Below are 19,173 nucleotides of genomic sequence, written 5' to 3'. Positions count from 1 at the left end.
CAATCCATTGATGCAGCCCACAGGCCACATCATGCGTTTCATTTACTCAATATAAACATGTCGCTTTCACTGCATTATCGGCCCATTTTCCTTCATACCCGGTCCAATACTTCCCCTTGGCCCGTCTTTCTATTATTGGTCCATGATGGATAGGAAGGGGCAGCATACTAACAACTAAACCGGCCACCGTGCATGATTTTATAATTTGTTTTAATTACAACGCACTATTTGATGGGACGTTATGGTTCGTTTGAATCAGCGATTGGAAAAGTAACTTATTAAAAAAATAGCTTATAGAGAAGTGAAATTGGATAAAAACTAAATTAGATAAGCTGAATTGTGTTTGGATTAGAGTTCAGAAAAGCTAGATTGCAAAAGTGAGATTGGTAAAATGTTGTTTGGATTATAATTGAGTAAAAGTAAGTTTGGTTGTAAAATGACCAAAATAGATATGAGTTTTAATAAATAATGAAACATGATTAAAAAAATAATTTCACATAATACAATGAAATTAAAATAATTTAATATGAAGAAGTCATAAAAAATATTTTAAATATAAAGTGAAACATGAAAAAATAAAAGTATATTTTTAGGAGCATATTTAAAAATAAAAATATACTTCTAACTTATTCATTACTTTCAACTAATCTTAACTGATTTTTTATTATCTACAAATTAGTTATTTGAGGCTTATAATAAGAACCAAAAGAGGTAATAAATTTCTTAATTTTTTCTCTCTCCATATTTCAAAAGCTATAAGCCATAAGCTGTTAATTTTAGCTTATAGCTTATTATAGCTTTTCAGACAAAAGCTCGATTGCAAAAAAGCTCATCCAAACAGACCCAATTGTGTCAATCGAGCTTATAGAGCTTATAAGCTACTTATAAGCTCAAAATAAGTGATGCTAAACAGGCACACTATCTCCGTTCTCTTTAATATAAGAACTAGTTTCATTTTTAATTTGATCCTAAATAATGATTTTGATTCACTTTTATCTATTATTTTCAAAATAGTTTTTGTAGTAGTTACAAATGTTAAATATTTTATCAAATCGCATTTATAGCTAATGCACATAATTAGTAAGGGTATTTTAAAAAAGACAACATCTATTTATTATAAAACTACTATCTTAAAAAATTCTCAAACCAGTCAACTGATTTTTGTATCAAGAATGGAGGAAGTATGAATATGATACAGAAAAGCCGCATTTTCATAAAACCCTTTGTTTGTTGCGGCAATAAATAACGAATAAGCTATCATGAGAGCCGGCTGTTCGGCAAAATGTGCGATGAAAAGCGGGCTCAATCTCAGTCGGCACACCAAGTTGAGAGTTGAGGCTTGAGAAATAATGGTCTATTTGGAATAATTTGGAATAATATATCGATAACTTTTTAATCATGATTTACAAAATAATATAAAAGAAATTTTATATCGATTTACGTAAAATGTATTTATAAGTGATTTCAATTTTAATGGGTGTTTGGTAACCCTCAAAAGTGCTTATCAGATATATTTTTTTATAAAACGAGGTAAACTCTTTCATATATTTACTTCGTAAACTGTTAAAACACTTCTGAAACCATGGTTTAGTTTCCATCCAAACATCTCTTAATAGCAAACAGGACAATGGCATTTGGGCGGTCGCAGCTGACATGATTAATCGGATTCACGTGCATGACCCTCTGCGTCTGTTTTTGGTTTGAAAAATGAAACAGAAGCTACAAAACCAGTAGTAACTCAACCTGGCTCTCTGGAGCAGGCAGAGTCCGCTGCGGGTACCATCAGTGCCTGCTCTGACCAAATTACAAACAAAGGTGAACCCATTTTCACCTAATAATCACATATATTATACTTGACCAATTTTGTTAATATCCCTGAATTAATAGTTTCTTTAGTTTTATGCGTGGGATTGGATGGAGCAATTAAATTTTACTGTGATTTAAAACATTTATCATTCCTTAATTATAACACATAATTTTAGAGTTTTTCATGTTTTCAAAGAATAACGGACCTTAGAATAATTAAGCGGGGTGGTGAAATCGGAGCCGAAACCGGCTTCTTTAACAACATCCGAAGCTCTTGATATAAGATGCTCTCTTAAAGAAGTTAATGATCTCATTATAAGTATAATGTGATGAGCTATTAATTATTTTTCGGAAAAAAATTGATGAATGAACTGCTTGTTCTTAATAATGCAGACATGATTAGGCATAACTAGGAGTATTTTATTTTCCTCCCGTGTGTGAAGGAAGAAATCGAATGATGGGCGACTGGCTAACCAAGAACAGTCATAAAACTGGACAACCAACTGTGCACGAACAGTCATAAAACTGGCTAACCAACTTATTAATATTAGTGACCATCATCATATTGTACGTGCCACTGCCATCCACCCCGCAAGAGATAACTGGAAAAGGCCTTTCTCTTTCAATGAAGAGTGGATATATAGAGCTGGCTTAATTAATTGAGAAAACAAGACGTGATAAAAAGATGGCTAACTAATTAATTAATTAACGCGGAGGTTATCCAGGGCCCTGCCTTCCACGCGGCGAGCCTTCTGTTGAAGTAACATGTAGTCCTTGCTTTTCCTTCTTCAGTAACTGCGATAAATTTGAGCAATATTAGTCATCTTTTAAGCATTTTGAGGACGACATTTTGCGCAAACTTTCCAGGGCAAAAGCAGTAGTAAAAAAAAGAAAGAAATCATGGTCATAACCATGTGGAATCATGCAGGGCAAAAGTGGAAAATGACTGTTTGGACTGCTGTTTGAGTGGGGCATGATGGCTCATTTCGAAAACTCACAGCGACGTTGTCTCCACATATATATTAGGTCCGAATAAGGTTATTTTTAAAACTTTGATATTAAATTTTGAGCGATTAAACAATTTATACATTTGTCATGTAGTGACAGTAAATATGATTTTAAATAAATATTTTTCTTCTATATGTAAATGCAACTTGATTTTTATTTCAAAAAAAATGAAAATAGGAAAGAAAGACGAAAAGTGGAGGAGACGGCAGGGAGGGGCAGCAAAACGTGATTGTCAAAGAAGGGCGGGGTAGGACGAAACGCTGTCGCTACGCGCACAGACTGCACGTACGACGTGCTACACACAGTTTGGGGACCGCAGCTCCACCAGCTCTAAAACGAGAGCGGTGTTACCACTTCCGCCAATTTCAATTTGCTTTTTGCTTATCAATTATTGAGCAGATATTGATAGTGTGATGTAATAATAAATAATAATGTTTAGGAGATGAAAAATATAATTTAAAAGTGAATAAATGTGACAATAAAAGTATTAATAAATATATATTTTTGATAATCAAATGAATATATTTTTATATACGGCATGAACAACCAGAATAGTCAAAGTGTGAATAATTACCACCTCCGGTTCCATTTATAACACATTATTTATAGAATATGAATAAGATCTTATAATTAAGATCGGACGTAGTATTTTTTACTTCTGAGCACGTCTTCTGTTTTTTTTTGGGATAACCAGACAACTTTATTTATTTCAGGTTAGTCGTCCTGCATGGGAATGGGCCGAAATAAACAAGAATTTGTTTGATTTTAAAATTCACTGTCCTCATTTATACTCAGATATCAACAACAACTTATTTTATAAACAATAACCCGTCTTATTTCCATATAAATGTTTTACAATTCGTTATTCCATACATATTAAAATTAAAACGATAAACAGATTTAAGGGACTCCACTATAAAAAAAAAAAAAAAACCAAGCAAAGTGGACCTATAGTCCATCAACAAACAACGTAAAGCTGAAAGGCATAATTACGGCAGCCTCTACAGTAACTTTGCACGAGACTTGCAAATTCAACAGAACAAGGTTCTTTTGACGCATTACAACACGAATGTCTTGGTTTAAAAAAAGAAGGGAAAAAAAAAAAGGACTTCAGATATACGAGGTAAGCAATAAAACAATGAGCAGTATGTAATTTAGTTGTTGCCTTGGAAATTACATATACACCACAATTGAATGATGAAATTACTGCCAGATTAATTTTCTGAAAATACCATTAATTCAAATTCAGATGGCGAGGGAGGGATATTCGGAGGATATATAAGGACAAAAGAATGCAGGGGAGCCACGGGGCAGTGGGCGATTGCTGGCACGATAACGACAAATATTAACACCTGATGAAATGAACACAGACGGAAATTCACACCTCTTTCGTCTCCGTCCTATTTCCACCCCCTTTCTCAATCACTGCGTTTATATTATGAAAATATTAACTTTAATTATTAAGATGTTGACGTAACGATAAATAAAAGAGAAGAGGATTGTTGAGGGGGACACATGGAGTTGTTGCTGTAGGTGGGGTTCACTCATTCTATCTCCGCACGGCACCTCCACCGTCCCACGTCCATTCATGTCTCTGACCTCTCATTGCCTGGTCCGGCCTCCTCCTCCACTCAATTCACCACGTATCACATGATATCTCCCTTCTGCTTATTATTATTACTCCCTCGCAAGATAATTCCTCCGGTTATCATTTTTCTTTGATACCCTCCTCCAACTATCATTCTTCCTCTACCGCTCAATTCCCATCACCATCTACACTCCTCTTATTTAAATCCCTCATAATAATCACAAACCAGTATTTAAATCCTGAAAACTTATATATATATATATATATATATATATATATATATAATCAAAACATAAGGCCAGGCTCTGCCGCTCCCAATTATAGAGCATAAAGAGAAAGTTCTTCTTAGTTTTATTTACAAGTCACTTCATTAAAATATTAGTATAAATATACTATCTTACTCCCTATTTATTATTATGCAGATTGTACAATTTTAAAAAAATATAAATATTAAGATAGGATCAATAAGATTTCAAGTTGATATTTATTCTGATAAAACACGTTGAAAGCAACACGGGACAATAGAGTATCCATCAATACTTGATATCTTCCACACTTCGTTGGGTTTTTCTTTGTTTTTGGTGTTTTGGGGGTGGGGGTTGACATGGGCTACAAATTGGAAAGTCCAAGGAAGCAGAGAGTGCGCCGTGAGGAGTTGCGCTGTTACCTTCACGCAGCCCAGGAGTTAAACTCTTTGGCAAACGAAATTCCACCAGGCACAGGGCAATTGCAATTTCTATTCTACTCCACGTTTCCGCTAGTTCAACCAACTGAAGTTGGGTCTGGAGAAAGCGTTAATTCCTAACAAGATGAAGAATTGAGTTTCAAATTCTTGATAGAAGAAGCGTTTATATTTAGTTTTTAATAGTAGCTCGAAAAAGATTGCTTCTCTTAAAAAGAAAAAGATACATGTGTTTAGGGGGGAAAAAAATTTTCCCCACCCGCACTTGTCAAACTCATCAATTTGTGTACGAAAGATTCATGTCGCTCGAGGATCTGATCCAAATTTTGAAATGCCATTCCAATTATAGGCCATAAGCATAGAGATCACGAGAGAGTAACACTTGCACCACCCGAAATATTTCTTCGAAAGTGATAGTGGCTCAATTGGCAATTGCACGAACAGCCGCGGGTTTCCCCACGGGCAGAAGTTTCAAGATGAAGCCGTCAGCGGATCCGTAAACATCAAATATTTTAAACCCGTTCGAAAAGGAAGGGAGAGATCACTAATGCACTGCAAGATCAACCCCATCGTGCGGGCTCTGAAGATTAGCTGAGGGAGAATGAACTTTGTAGACACTCACGCCCTAACCATGACATTTAAGGACCTCGAATTTTTGAAATATCATTAGAAGATCTTGATCTATTACTGAAATTGAAAACAACATAATTGATAAAAAAAATGCCCCTCTTATTAAATCAACAAAATAGTCATACGAATCACTCCATAACTGCCAGCATTCTCACTAGAGAGCTTGAAATTAAAGTGAGTTTCCACGAGGGCTGTTACGAATCTATTATTAGCTTTCTGCACAATGCTCTGGTGGTGGCTTTTCAATAGATTACTGGAGTCTTCTTTTCGACGAACTCCCCTGGCAGGCACCACCCCCTTATGAAGATACTCTTCTCTCTCACATCTTGCCAATTTACTTCAATGTCCTTCTTCCTCCTACGAGCCTCAAAAATTACAATTTCGGTACAAACTCAAGCATGTTACCATTTCCGTGGGTTCCTTTTCTGCTATGTCTGTCTTCTGCTTCCAGATTGCATGGCGGTTCAACCTGTTACCTTTAGTTTTAGCACGTTGTCTCCCGGTTAGAGATGGACTCTTTAAAAAATCCTTGAAAAAGATTTCATTTCCTCCTTTGCACAGGTTATATATGCATCCAATTTTTTTTTTTGGGTCTTCAGTTGAAATTACTAAACTAGTTTACGTACATGCGTGTGCATTTGGGGGGCAAAAAAACAGAGAGAAACTTTTTAGATATGTGATGATATCACGAAAAATACTAGAATTCTAAATAAGATCGCCACTGCCCACTCGAGAGACAAGACAATCCGAGCTAATAAGCTGAAGTGCTCACAAGTAAAGTTGCTTTATCTAAAAGGCAGTGCCCAATACTCACGCAGGAACATCATTTTACTTTAACATTACATGACCTCCATTATTCACTCACCTACTCTTGCCATCACTCGCTTGAAACCTGACAACTCTGAATAGTATTGTTTGACCGCAATGAACAGTCCGAATAAGGTACAATAACAACCACGGCTAACTGCAATTCATCACCGACGCAATGGGCTATCTAGAAAACTCGCAGACTCCATTAATCCTGAGGTTTAATTCGAAGCTCTTCCAACCCTCTGGGCTTATTGTCACATCTCACCTTCTGCTGAAGCTTAAGGAACTCCCTGTAAGTGATGCTTCTGAACACTGGCTTTTCCTTCTCCAGTAACTGCGGCAGAGGTCCAATTTCTTGATCATATGGCGGTCCGTTCCCCAACGCCAGACTAACCCTCGTCACTCTCTCGTTCACCACCACTCGGTGCCAAATGCTCTTGTACCTCCCGTTGCTCACAACCTAACATTTCAACCACAGCAAGCGATTTCAAGTCAGCCTAGAACCATCGCAAACGTACAATAATCAAGCAAACGATGGATTGAATTATAGCCTTTGAATTTTCTTTATAATTTCATCCAATTATTTTTTTTTTAAAAGAATGTTTTAAGGCAGTCTAGATGTCAAGTGTGCAACTTATTAAAGCAGGAGAAACCTCAAGCTGATCGCCGGTGTTGACGATGATGCAGTTAGGCAGAGGAGTGACATTAACCCATTTGCCTTCATGCTTCAACTGAAGACCTCCGATCCCATTTTGGATGAGGAGGGTCAGAAATCCATTGTCAGTGTGAGCAGGCAGTCCAAGAGTAAGGTCTGGCTGGGGGCAGGGAGGGTATAAATTCACTTGAAACTTTTGAAATCCAGAATCAAAATTTGTGGATTCAACGATGGTATTGGGTTCTAATCCTAAACTCTCTGATATTCCTTGAAGCAGAGTTCTCGCCGCAGCTCTGATTTTTCGGCTATAATCGTAGCCAACCTCCCTGCAAAAACAAAAGGAAGGAGGTCCGTAAGAGATAGACAAGAAGCAATTCAAAAAGGAAGAGGAGGAAGAAGATGAAACGAAGAGGACTAAGTTGAACATACTTGAAACCAGGAGGCTTGTTGGGAAAGTTGAACTCCGGAAAAGTTGTGATCTTTAGATAATCTCTCCAGTAATGAACAGTCTCTCCTATTCCGTGGGGAAGGGCGCTGGTACCGTATCTGATGGGTGCAAACATACCTTCGTCGTTGAATTCGTTCTTCTCTTCGAATGGCAGGTTGTGAAACTCAAGAGACTTTTTCACCACATCCTCTATCAGGCTCTCCGAAATTCCGTGATTTATGAGCTGGACGTACAAAGTCAAAGAGGAAATTAACTCCATGTAAGATACCAATGGAATGCATGCGTTGGATAAAAAGAAAAGGCTGAAAATTACCAAGAAGAAGCCCCAATCTTGGCAGGCCCTGCCAAGTTCGCGAACGGCGCCAGCGTGGATTACAGGATCCGTGGAGGTGAGGAGGGAGAGGTCGATGACAGGGAGGGAAGCGGCCAGCTCATCGGCGACATCATCGCGACCTTCCGTGATGGAGTGGTAGGTGGAAGGGATGGCAGAGCCGGCGATTGATTCGGCGAAGTCTTTGATGCTTGAAATGTCGGAAGGGTGAAGTTTTTGGGGTGCCGGTGAGGGAACTGTAGCTGCGGAAGCCATGGAAGTGTGTTTGAAACTTTGAATATCTTGGGGCGAGGGAAGCCGGCTATGTTGGAAATGAGACGCGGGGTGGGGGCATAAATAGCTGCGGAAGGTGGCACCGCCAAAGGGAATGTGTGATGTGAGCCGGGACTAAGGATTTGTTTGGTTGGGGGGAAGACAGGGGAGGTGAGAGAAAATGAGCCCCTCCTCTTATTTGGTTAAAAATTTTGGAGGGAAAGGGAGCCAAAATGTCCCCTCCCCTCCCTCCTTCCATTTTAGCTCCCCTTCAAATTGGCGGTTTTTGGAGGGGAGTTAAAGTTTTGGACCATTATACCCTTATAGTTTTTTTAATATTTTAGTACTAACCATAAAATATATTATTATAATATTTATTTCAAATAAAAAATATATTATTCTAAGTAAAAAATAAAAATAAAAATTATTATAATTAAAAAATTATAATATTATAAAATTAATTGTTTTTTATAAATATATTATTTATTAAATATATTTTAAAGCTGAAAAAAGGATAGCCTAGAGAGAATAAAATTTCATTTTTCTTAGAACATATAAAATTTGTTAATTTAATTATTTTAAATATATTATTATATTAATTAGAATAAAAAATTATTGTACCAATTTTTTAATGCACATATTAACATGATAAGACTGAATTTTTATTAAATTATATAATTTAAATTAAGATGTAAATTAATTTATATAATATATTAATAAAAAATATAAACTAATATGTAAGGATAAAATGGTAAATTGATTATTACTATCCCTCTCCAAGAGTAACAGTTCCTCTAATTCTATGAATTTTTTTAGAATACTCTTTTCTTGAATATCATTCAAGAAAATTTCGGATTGCCTAGTATTTGACCAATTAGTAACCCAAGATTCCATATTTTTCTTAAATGAGAAAGAGATCCACCAGGGCAAAAAGACTATAGATGTAAGAAATGAGACGTCACAATTCTTTTTTCATACATGTCAAAGTGATGCAAAAGAAAAAATATCTTTTATCTCCCATCCTTGAAGCAAACAAGGGATCATTAAATATCCTCCTCTCCCTTCCTTTTTAATCAAACTAAACAAAGTGAGGATAAAACCTCCCCTCCCTTCCCTACCCTCCCCTCAAACCAAACAGGCCCTATTTGAAATATTTAAAACAGTTTATAAGCAGTTTTTAAACAGTAATTTACAAAATACGAAATAAGTATATAAGAGAAATTTTGTCTCGACTTGCATAAAACAAATTTATGAGAATTTTTACCGCTCCATCAAACGGGACCTAAATGAACAAAACTTGGCAAAATGAATATCACACGTCGTTTGTCTTTTTTATTTGTATTATTATTTTTTAAAGAAATTAATTGCAGGAATGCAAGGTAATGCTCTGTCAATATTCTGGCAAAAAAAAAATCTCAATGTGTTTAATTTATAACATCAGAAACTCTAATAAAATGTATAAATTGAAGTTGTGAATAATATCAGAAACGGGCATCCAGTGGGGAATCAATTGTGACACGGCGAAAGTACCGCGTCTGGAAGGATAGAAAACCCACTAACAATCCGGACGAGTAACTGCTGAAGACATACAGGCTAGCCACAAGTATTGTGGGTTCATCTGTCGTGTGCAGCCGTTTCCATCGTATGATTTGAAGTCTATTCTGCATGATGATGAACGAATAAAGGCAGCGCGTCATAATCCTGTTTTATTTTTAATTTTTGGTAGGACCGCCTTCCAAACAGTTTGGCTACATATCAAGGTTGCTGAGGAAATGGTCTTCTTGCGTTTATGTTTGAAGGACTTGACCTGCGACCAAGGGCAAATTGACAAATTAAGAGATTTCGATCGTTATCCCAGTGTTGCTGAGGCAGAGTCCCCCCTTTTGAAATGGTAAAAGACCAACTGATTCTCCAAAGCCAGCTTGCCATTCAAAGGCTGTTGAGAGTGGCGCGGGAGGCATTCAGGATTCCATTCCAATACCAAAATGCGTTGTGTGCCTTCTTCCACTTGCTTCATTTTTTATGGCATTCCAAAGGACATCATTCGTTCATTGGGAAGAAATTCAAAAAGCTAGATAGGCAGGAAAAATTACATACAACGATCGCCAAAGGCAATTAATTATTTTAAATTATTATGATTTTTTAAAATTCCATATAAGAACCAGGATATTTTTTTAAAAGAGGAATAAGTGGGTTAAAATGCCTTCGCTTAATTGGTGCATAACTACGTTGTAATTTTTTTTTTTTACTAAAACATAAATATCCTTCTATTAGAGGTAATCCTATTTGAGACACTATTAAACACAAAATGTAAACACTTATCCCAACAGGTATGTTGCCAATTGATAAAAATAAGTTGAAATCTTAAAAAAAAAAAACTGTAGCCCAATTATAAGGGCATGACAAAAAAAATCAAAATCAAAGAACTAATCATTTGTAAATTTAATTACTTAATAATTATCAGAGTATGAATTATGCATATTTTATGATTGCAAGATTCATTAACACAACAGACCTTAATTAGTACTCCTATCAAGTATTTGGATGAAATGAGAAGGTAATGAGGATGTCATGGTAATTAAAATTAGGCGGCAATAATCAAAGAGTCAGAGGCGGGCATAAAAATTGAGGATGAAGTAGAGGGGGCTGAGGTGGAGAAGTAAATGAAGAGGGGTTGGGAGATAGGCGGAAGAGTAGGAGACGGTGGTAGGTTGGGGCAGAGCAGGGGATGAGGTTGCTAGAGGGCATTGGGGCCCCCACGAAAAGGCACGAGAACACAACCCGCCTCTAACCGTCACAGCCGCTGAATGGTTGGTGGCCACTAAATAGTAATTGCGCACGTTTACTAAGCAGCCGCCGCCTTTCACTCTGCTCCCTTTCTGATCCGCAGGCAGTTGAAAGTCGGATAAGTAATTTATAAACAATTTTAATTATTTTTTATGAAACGAAAGATAAATATATGAAATAAATTTTATTTTAATTTGCATAAAATATACCTATAAGTGATTTTGAGTACGAATCCATATTTTCATTAAATGAAGTTTTTGAGAAAAATCTTAAACCAAAGATAAAGTGCCTTGAATAAAATTTATTTTGATAACTTATTTTTCACTAGCTTATTAAAACAAGTTGAATTTTTTCTACACTCCCTCATATTTAAAATTCTTTTAACAATTATCTCATCTAACTTAATTAAAATCACTTTTTAAAAGAAATTAAACTTATAAGAAAAATTAGTGAAATTCTTATTTAAAAGTTTTGTTGGTTAGTAGGATGTAAAATTTGAAAATGGTATAAAATCTTTTAGAACGCTGATATTTTTTGTATATGAAAATAAATCAGGTTCTTTTCATTAATAAAATTCTAAAATAAAAAATTTTCACCAATTTTTTCCACCAAATTAAGTCAAAATATCGATCTGCTCATGCGCTTTGCCGCCCGTCCTTCCACTTTATATATTTATTTGTCGGCCGGGACTTCTACTTTGTTTGTTTATTTATCCGTGTGTTTTTTGTTTTTTGGCCAAATTTACTTTTGTGATATGGATTCTTCAGATTTCACGTTCAGTTTGTGTCATTGCTCGTTCAGATTGAGATTTGCGCTTCCGTTATCAGTGTCAGCTAATAATAATATTATGTGTTCCTTACCTTTCCCGTTGCTTTTTTCGTCCCGCTATTACCCCCCCCGGGCCCACCTCCAAAACCCCCACGTGCCCCTCGCTTCCTACCCCCGCTGCTAAACTCACAAGGTTCAAAATATAAAAAAAAAAAAAAAAAAAGGACTCAGTATTTTCCACTGATTTCGAAAATCATTTTCACTCCTACCGCCACGTCACTCGCTCTGGGATTTTGCGCCGCTTCACACTCCTCATTATTTGATCTGCGGATCCAATGGCAATTTTTTTAACATACACTGATACACCGCGCTCCCGTATCCCATATGCTAATCACTTTTAAATCATGTTTATGCCTAGTATTTATTTATTTATTTATGCGCTTGGGATCTTCTTCCAACTCCCAATTGTATAAGGAATCCTACTTGCGTGTTGGCAAAAGAAAAAAAAAATGGAATCTTAAGTGATACTCCTCCGGTCCTTATTATAAGACCCAATTTGACTTTTTATTTGGTCCTAATTATAAGACCCAATCCATTTTCTCTCTTATATTTATGCATTTTTTTCCAAGATAATCCTTCTAATAATGATAGTTTTAGCCAATATACTTAATTAGCAAAGATATTTTAGGAATAACAACACTTATTTATTATAAATAATCAACTTAACTTTCTTCCTTAATCTCCTCAAATAAGTCAATTGGGTCTTATAATTAGGACCGGAGGAGTATCATTTTTTATGTGCTTAATTTATTATATATTTTATTCCACACTGCCATGGGAGTGACGGAGTAATTTAAGTTGTGTCACATGTGAAAATGCATGGTATAATTATAATGTTACCATCATTTATTATGATCCATACAGTTCATTTCACAATTTTATATGCCATCTCGTTTGATTCAATTATTAGTATACAAGATATGGAGGGATCAGAGCGAGGGGACGTGGTCACCTGTTCCCCGTCAGCGGCGGTGTGAGCTAATGATCTCTTTCCCTCCATTTCTTTCAAACGACGTCGTTGAGAGACGGGAGGTACGGAGGGAAGCTTAAATGCGAGGAGCAGTACACTGAGGAGTGTGAAGCTCCCAGGGTGCGCCCCGCGCCTATGTCAGTCAGCCAGTGGGAGTGTGAGGCCCATACAAAATAGCGGTGACCCACGACCACTCCGTGTTTGGTTGGCACTAAATGCGTACATTTAATAACCGGTCGTTCTTTTCTTCCCACCGGCTTGATAAGCGCTTTTAATTAATTTTCAATCCTACAAACAAATTTCACATAAAATTTTAATTTCTACTTTCAACAGTCTGTCATGTTTAATTTACATTTTCTTAACTAATTTTCTGCACAATTTAATTAAAATAACCCTTTTTCTCCTTATGTATGTGCTGCCTGTCCTTCTTCTTTATTTATTTATTTATGAGCTACGGAAAATTGGAATTAAGGATCAAGAGGCTATAATTTTTGTTTTTTTGCCAACCGAGAGGCTCCAATATTTATTTCTTACTTACTCTCAACACGTGTCATTTTAACTAAAAAATATGCTTTTAGATTTAATAATTTTTTTAACTTTACTCATATATGATATATTTTTTATTTAATATATATTTCTCAAATAAAAAATAATTTAAGCAGTAAACAAGGAATAAAATAATATGCATATGTTAACATTTCAATAAAATAACTTACATATGGGGGGGGGGGTTCTCTGTTTGCCTTGGATCAGAGAAGCAGCTTGAAATTCCTTGAAAAGTGTAAATGACGCGTATATCTCTCCTAGTCTTATCCCCGTTCCGTGTCGGATCTGATCTTGATGAGTTCGATGTGATTTTAAACGAGGTTGCCGTAATTACAAGGGATTTTAGATAAGAAGTGAAAAATTATGCTATGTTCAGAGCACACGCACCCACCCCTCTTTAAATCACTCCACGCTCCCAACGGGAGGCTTCCTATTTTAATTTTTATTCCTCACTGCTATCTCAGTGTGACGCACTGATTCACATGTTTTGTTACTATATGAAATCATTCATTCATTACACTGCTATTAATTTATCATCTTCATTACAAATCCCGCACTCTCGTCTCCATTACCTAACCCCATGAAAAGTCATAGCTTTAATTATGAATCATATCCTAGAAGGTTCAGCCGCTTAACAGACTAAACAAAATGTTTTTCGCTGTTTATCCGAATAAATTTTCGACTCAGCCAAGCAAGGCATGAAACACGGTATCCTCGGTTGAAGGCGCTTTTGTGGTAAAATGATTACCAAAATGCTTTTTATAATAACCATAAAGTATTGAGCAGAGTGGCAAGCATATAACGCCCTTTGTTTCGGAATATATATACTCTTTCGGCCTTTAATATAAGACTCATTTAACTAATTTGATTAGATTAAAGAAGTTATGAAAGTTAGTTAATTATAAGAAAAGTGACATCTTTTTCTTAAAACACCATAATCATCTTTCTTAATACCTCCTCTCCCTCTTCAACTTGATTATAGTTGAGGGAGTATTCATAAGGGTAATTTAAAGAAAATTAATAAATATGAGAAATAGGTCTCTTATATTTAGGACCAAAACTAACTCAATAATTAGGTTCTATATTAGAAACCGAAAGAGTATATTTATATATATATCATTTAAAAAGATATATTTCAATCAATAAAGATGTTGGATGACATTTAATTTGTTTGTTGGGTCGAGTTAGGTAACTGAATATCGCAGAAAAAATCGAAGATATCTGACTGAAATATATGTGTTTCGTTTTATTTTCATGGATAGATATTTACTCCGAATACCTGCTATTTTTCCTTTCTTCATTTTCATTTCCTTTTTTGACCTTGTATCCCCCTTGCCCCTCGCTCTCTCACTTTAACAATCACCTCCAAAAAAAAAAATGATACGTCTTTGGTCGTCCTTTTCACAGCATTTTGCTCAAATCCCCCTCCCCCCGGGGAATATACGCACACATATCTTGTGTATATTAGCATGTCACTACTGCGAGGCGAAAACGGTGCTCTCAGATGTGCAATTGGAGAGGAAGATGAATAAAAAAACCATAATATGCATAAAGAGAAACATGAGATAACTAGCTCGCTTGAAAATTTTTATTCTGAAATTTTAGACCTCCTTTTTCAGGGAAAAGGGAGTTTCTAATTATTGCAAGAGCGGGACCCCGGACACATGCACATAGAGTGTGTGCGCGTGTCCTTGTGTAATTATATATTTGCCTTTTTTTTCAACAATTATATATATTTTTTGACCAGTTCAACAATTATACATTTGCTTTTGCTTCCACAAAGCAAATTTCCCAAGTATGACGCTGCACGCACATAAATTACTTATAATAAAATAGTACTCCGCGCTTGTAACAAAAAAAAAAGTATTCCACTAGTTTTATTTATAAGGTACTTTAGCACGTTTCACACAGACTAAAAAAAAATTAAAATGTATTAACTCTCTATTCAGATATAACAAATTTTTAACTTTACCTATTTTTAATATATACACCTTTTAAACAAGGTAAATATCTACACTGTAATAAATGAAAGATAAAACAGTATATTCACATTAATTAAAAACTTAATAAAATAACTTATAAATAGGAGAAAAATATTTTTTTCCTGCTCCATTAAGAGAACCAAATGAGTGTTTAACATGCGTTTTGGAAGAAATCAACAAAAACGAGTTAAACTTTAATGCTGGGAATGACACATTGCCATGCCAAAATAATATCCTTTTAACCAAACATTTAAAACCCACGTATTGGCACATGTCATGGACACGTGTCTTCTTAACTTACCGTCTGCCTTTTTGGTTTTTTTTTTTTGAATGGACTTCGCGCCGGCTTTTGTAGTCAGATTAAATTATGTGATTTTTCTGCCAGCGGCAAATTATGGAATGGGGTTCGACTCGAAAAATATCGCTTGAGCTGCATAATTTAATTATTTTCTTTCATTTTTTTTCTGTTCATTAGCAGTTCGCTACTGGAGATGAGAGAATGCCTCACAATCTAAACACAAGGTTAAATACGAGGTGCATAAAAAAAAATTATTTTAATTTCCATTCTCATGAAAGACGGACAAAACACGACATTATTACGCACAAGATGATCACTCGCATGGTATATTGGACGACTCAGATCCAGCATATGGACATGGGCACTTTATTGAGCAACAGTGTGAATAACCCTAAGAAAAATATGGCGATACACAGCATCTTAATGATGCGGGTCCCATGGGAGGAATAGAATCGAAAAGCCGAATAACCATAGCGTGGACGCCAACTTGCGCGTGGAAGAGGTGAGGAGCTCAATTAGGAGATGAATTGATGCGGAGGTCATCCAAGGCTCTTTTCTCCGCACTCCTAGCTTCTTGCTGAAGGAATACGTAGTCTCTGTACTTCATGCTCTTGAACACAGCCTCTTCCTTCTTCACAAGCTCTGGCGCCGGGCCCAATTCATTATCCAGTGCTGGCCCGTTGGCCACAGTGAGGGTCATCCTCGTGCTGCTCGAATTTAGAACTGCTCGATGCCACACGCTCTTGTACCTCCCGTTGCTCACAGCCTGCATGCTCCCGCACAGTCACACCAATTATTAACCCGCCATCTCACAAATTCAGAATCAGCAACATGTACATATATACAGTAACTATATATTTTGTCATTCTTTATGCGGTTAAAATATATATATATATATAAAATAAAATAAAGTACCTCCAGTTGGTCTCCGGTGACTGCGAGTAAGCAGTTAGGGACTGGGTTGACGTTAACCCATTTGCCATCAAACTTGACTTGAAGGCCGCAAACTCCATTCTGGGTGAGAAGGGTGAAGAAGCCATTGTCGGTATGAGGAGGCAGCCCCAGAGCAAGGTCTGGTCGAGGACACGGAGGGTACAGGTTCACTTGGAACTTCTGAAACCCGGAATCAAAATCCGAGCACTTCACGATGGCATTGTGTTCCAGTCCTAAGCTCTCTGCTATTTGTTGGAGCAAATTCCTCACTATGTCCCTGATTTTCCTAGTGTACTCAAATCCTGCCTCCCTACGTGCACAAACAAGAAAGATATGCATTAATAAGAACGATGAACATAAAGAGGTCCAGAAAAGAAAGAAAAATAGGCTCAGGTGTGCGTACTTGAAACCGGGGGGATGGTCCGGAAAACTGAACTCGGGATGAGTGGCGACTTTAAGATAATCCCTCCAGTAATGAGCCTTCTCTCCCTGACTATGGGAGCTGGTGCCATATCTGATGGGAGTGAACAGTCCGGTATCAGAAAACTTCTTCTTATGCTCAACAGGCAAATTGTGAAACTCGAAAGATTTCTTCATGACATCTTCGGTCAGACTCTCCGGAATCCCGTGATTTACGATCTGCAGCCACAAATATGGGAAACAGTAGTAGTAAAGGTAACTCCAAGGAAACTATAAGTGAAGAGATGGTGATGGTGTGTGCACTGTTTTAAAAGTTATACCATGAAGAAGCCCCACTCAACGAGAGCCTTGACGAGTTGGGAAAGGGCATTGGCGTGGATTTGAGGATCGGGAGAGGTGAGGAGAGAGAAGTCGATGACGGGGATGGAAGCAGAGAGGCGGTCGTCAACTTCATCGTGACGGTCGGCGAGGGAGCAGTAGGCAGAAGGGATGGAGACGACGCCGTTGGATTCGGCGAAGTCTTTGATGCAGGAAATGTTGGGAGTGTGAGAGGAGGAGATGGTAGCTGCAGAAGCCATGGACGTGAAGGAGGGGAGGGCCAAGGAAAAGTGCTATGGAAGAGACTCCAAGGCAGGGATATAAATAGATGCACCCTGTACGAGACATGTCATGATAGGTCGGGTGCTTGGGATTTGGGAATGTAATGCTCCCCCGGTTCCCGTCCCGATTCAAAATACCAGTTAAATTTTATCTATTGGTGTTTATTAAAAAATTAATTAAAATCACTTTAAAACAATACTCCTATATAAGGTATTTATTTTTTTCAAAATATATCCTTATTAATAAATAAATAAATAAAATATATAATAAATGAATTAAAAAGAAAGAAAATATATGAAGATAAAATTAAAAAAATTCATTAAATATTTAGATAAAAATAAATATTATCCTATAAAAAAATTAAACGGTTTTAACAGAGTTTAGTTTATATTTTAGACTGTAGAAGTAGATAATGAATTAGCGCTTCTAGAATGGTACAAGTTTGGTCCCTCAATTCACATCTGTATTTTTAGTTGTCATTTATATAAAAAGAAAAAAAAAGAAAAATTGTTGACTTTACAAATTTGTACGGTGACTTTACCACCACTAAACACTAAACAGAGTATCCTTGACGGCCAAAAAAAAAACAGTGTACTTAGATTTTAAAATATTGAAATTATTGAATTAAAAAAAATGCAAAGTTAACGTTTTTCGTCAACTTATATTTATGGACTTAAAATTAAGGGACTCAAATTAAAATATGCTTTATCAACTAAAGGAATCAGATTGAAATTTGATGTAAGTTTAGAGGATTAAATATATAATTTACCCTTTAAGTATCTTGAAAATCGTACATCTTTTCTTAATTTATGGCTTATATTTAATTTGAATGATTTAATTTTTGTTCTGATAAAAAGGTGATTTAGATGTCTTTGTTTGTTTCTCAAGAAAATTATACTATTTTTTTCATTTAGAGGAGCAGATACTGATGATTTGTAATAAATGCATGACGTACTACCTAAAAACTACTCCCTCCGTTTCTTATTATAAGAGACAAATAACCAAAGTACGTTAATAAAAAAAATAGTTAAAATTAGTTAAGAACAATTAATGTGTAAAAAGTATAATTTTTTTTCCAAAAATGCCCTCATTAATAAGGAGAGAGAGCATGAGAGAGAACAATTAAATTATTAAAAGAAAGAGAAGTGGGAGAGAGAGAGTGTGTAAGTTGGAGATAATAAATATGGGTAAAATAGAAAATCAACACAAAAAAAGTAGAGACAACTTTTAAGTGTCTCTTATATATAGAAACATGCCATAACCATCAAATGTCTCTTATAATAAGAAACGGAGGGAATACAAAACGAGGTGCATAACAACTAAGGTTCAGGGAATTCTCGTCACTGAATTATTTTCTTAAAGAATTATAAGTATTTCGATGTCACACCCAGATCATTAAAAGGGGTAAATGTTAGGCATTTTCAAAATAAGAAAGAGGAACTCCTCCACTAGATGAACGTTCAATCTGACAAATTTTTTATTTATAGCAAAAATTACAGCTAAATACCTCATTTTATCATCTATCTGCCACATCTCCGTGCCTTTTGAATTTTGGAGGCAGTGGCGATTAAGTATCCCCTCCCTTATTTTATACCTCCT

The 19,173-nt window shown here is 36.0% G+C and overlaps 2 protein-coding genes across 2 annotated transcripts; both read right to left on the bottom strand.

Annotated features, from left to right (window-relative positions):
• Nucleotides 1–6,389: 6,389 nt before the first annotated feature.
• LOC114746726 (flavanone 3-dioxygenase 2) lies at nucleotides 6,390–8,275 on the bottom strand. The gene is made up of 4 exons (XM_028935006.1): nucleotides 7,941–8,275; nucleotides 7,609–7,850; nucleotides 7,178–7,505; nucleotides 6,390–6,984 (listed from the first exon to the last, which is right to left on the bottom strand). The coding sequence occupies exons 1-4, from the start codon at nucleotides 8,211–8,213 to the stop codon at nucleotides 6,730–6,732; spliced, it is 1,098 nt and encodes a 365-aa protein (XP_028790839.1). The 5' UTR covers nucleotides 8,214–8,275; the 3' UTR covers nucleotides 6,390–6,729.
• Nucleotides 8,276–15,851: 7,576 nt separating this feature from the next.
• On the bottom strand, nucleotides 15,852–17,595 carry LOC114746651 (flavanone 3-dioxygenase 2). The gene is made up of 4 exons (XM_028934880.1): nucleotides 17,295–17,595; nucleotides 16,958–17,193; nucleotides 16,537–16,864; nucleotides 15,852–16,387 (listed from the first exon to the last, which is right to left on the bottom strand). Exons 1-4 carry the CDS (start codon nucleotides 17,550–17,552, stop codon nucleotides 16,133–16,135), a joined length of 1,077 nt encoding a protein of 358 aa, XP_028790713.1. The 5' UTR covers nucleotides 17,553–17,595; the 3' UTR covers nucleotides 15,852–16,132.
• Between the last annotated feature and the right edge of the window lie 1,578 nt (nucleotides 17,596–19,173).

Source organism: Neltuma alba, unplaced genomic scaffold (assembly GCF_004799145.2).
Source record: "Neltuma alba isolate B1F8T4 unplaced genomic scaffold, ASM479914v2 tig00005084_pilon, whole genome shotgun sequence".
NCBI lineage: Eukaryota > Viridiplantae > Streptophyta > Magnoliopsida > Fabales > Fabaceae > Neltuma > Neltuma alba.
Note: the sequence above shows the minus strand (reverse complement) of the source record. Positions and strands in the feature narration are given on the sequence as shown.

Bases quoted from the DNA above. Each gene is read 5' to 3' on its own strand.
- LOC114746651 (XM_028934880.1), bottom strand. From the start codon at position 17,552: ATGGCTTCTGCAGCTACCATCTCCTCCTCTCACACTCCCAACATTTCC. The intron at 17,194-17,294 runs GTATAACTTTTA...TTGTGGCTGCAG, and splicing joins TTGAGTGGGGCTTCTTCATG to ATCGTAAATCACGGGATTCC. The intron at 16,865-16,957 runs GTACGCACACCT...TTGTGCACGTAG, and splicing joins GACCATCCCCCCGGTTTCAA to GGAGGCAGGATTTGAGTACA.
- LOC114746726 (XM_028935006.1), bottom strand. From the start codon at position 8,213: ATGGCTTCCGCAGCTACAGTTCCCTCACCGGCACCCCAAAAACTTCAC. The intron at 7,506-7,608 runs GTATGTTCAACT...TTGTTTTTGCAG, and splicing joins AACAAGCCTCCTGGTTTCAA to GGAGGTTGGCTACGATTATA. The intron at 6,985-7,177 runs GTTTCTCCTGCT...TTGAAATGTTAG, and splicing joins ACACCGGCGATCAGCTTGAG to GTTGTGAGCAACGGGAGGTA.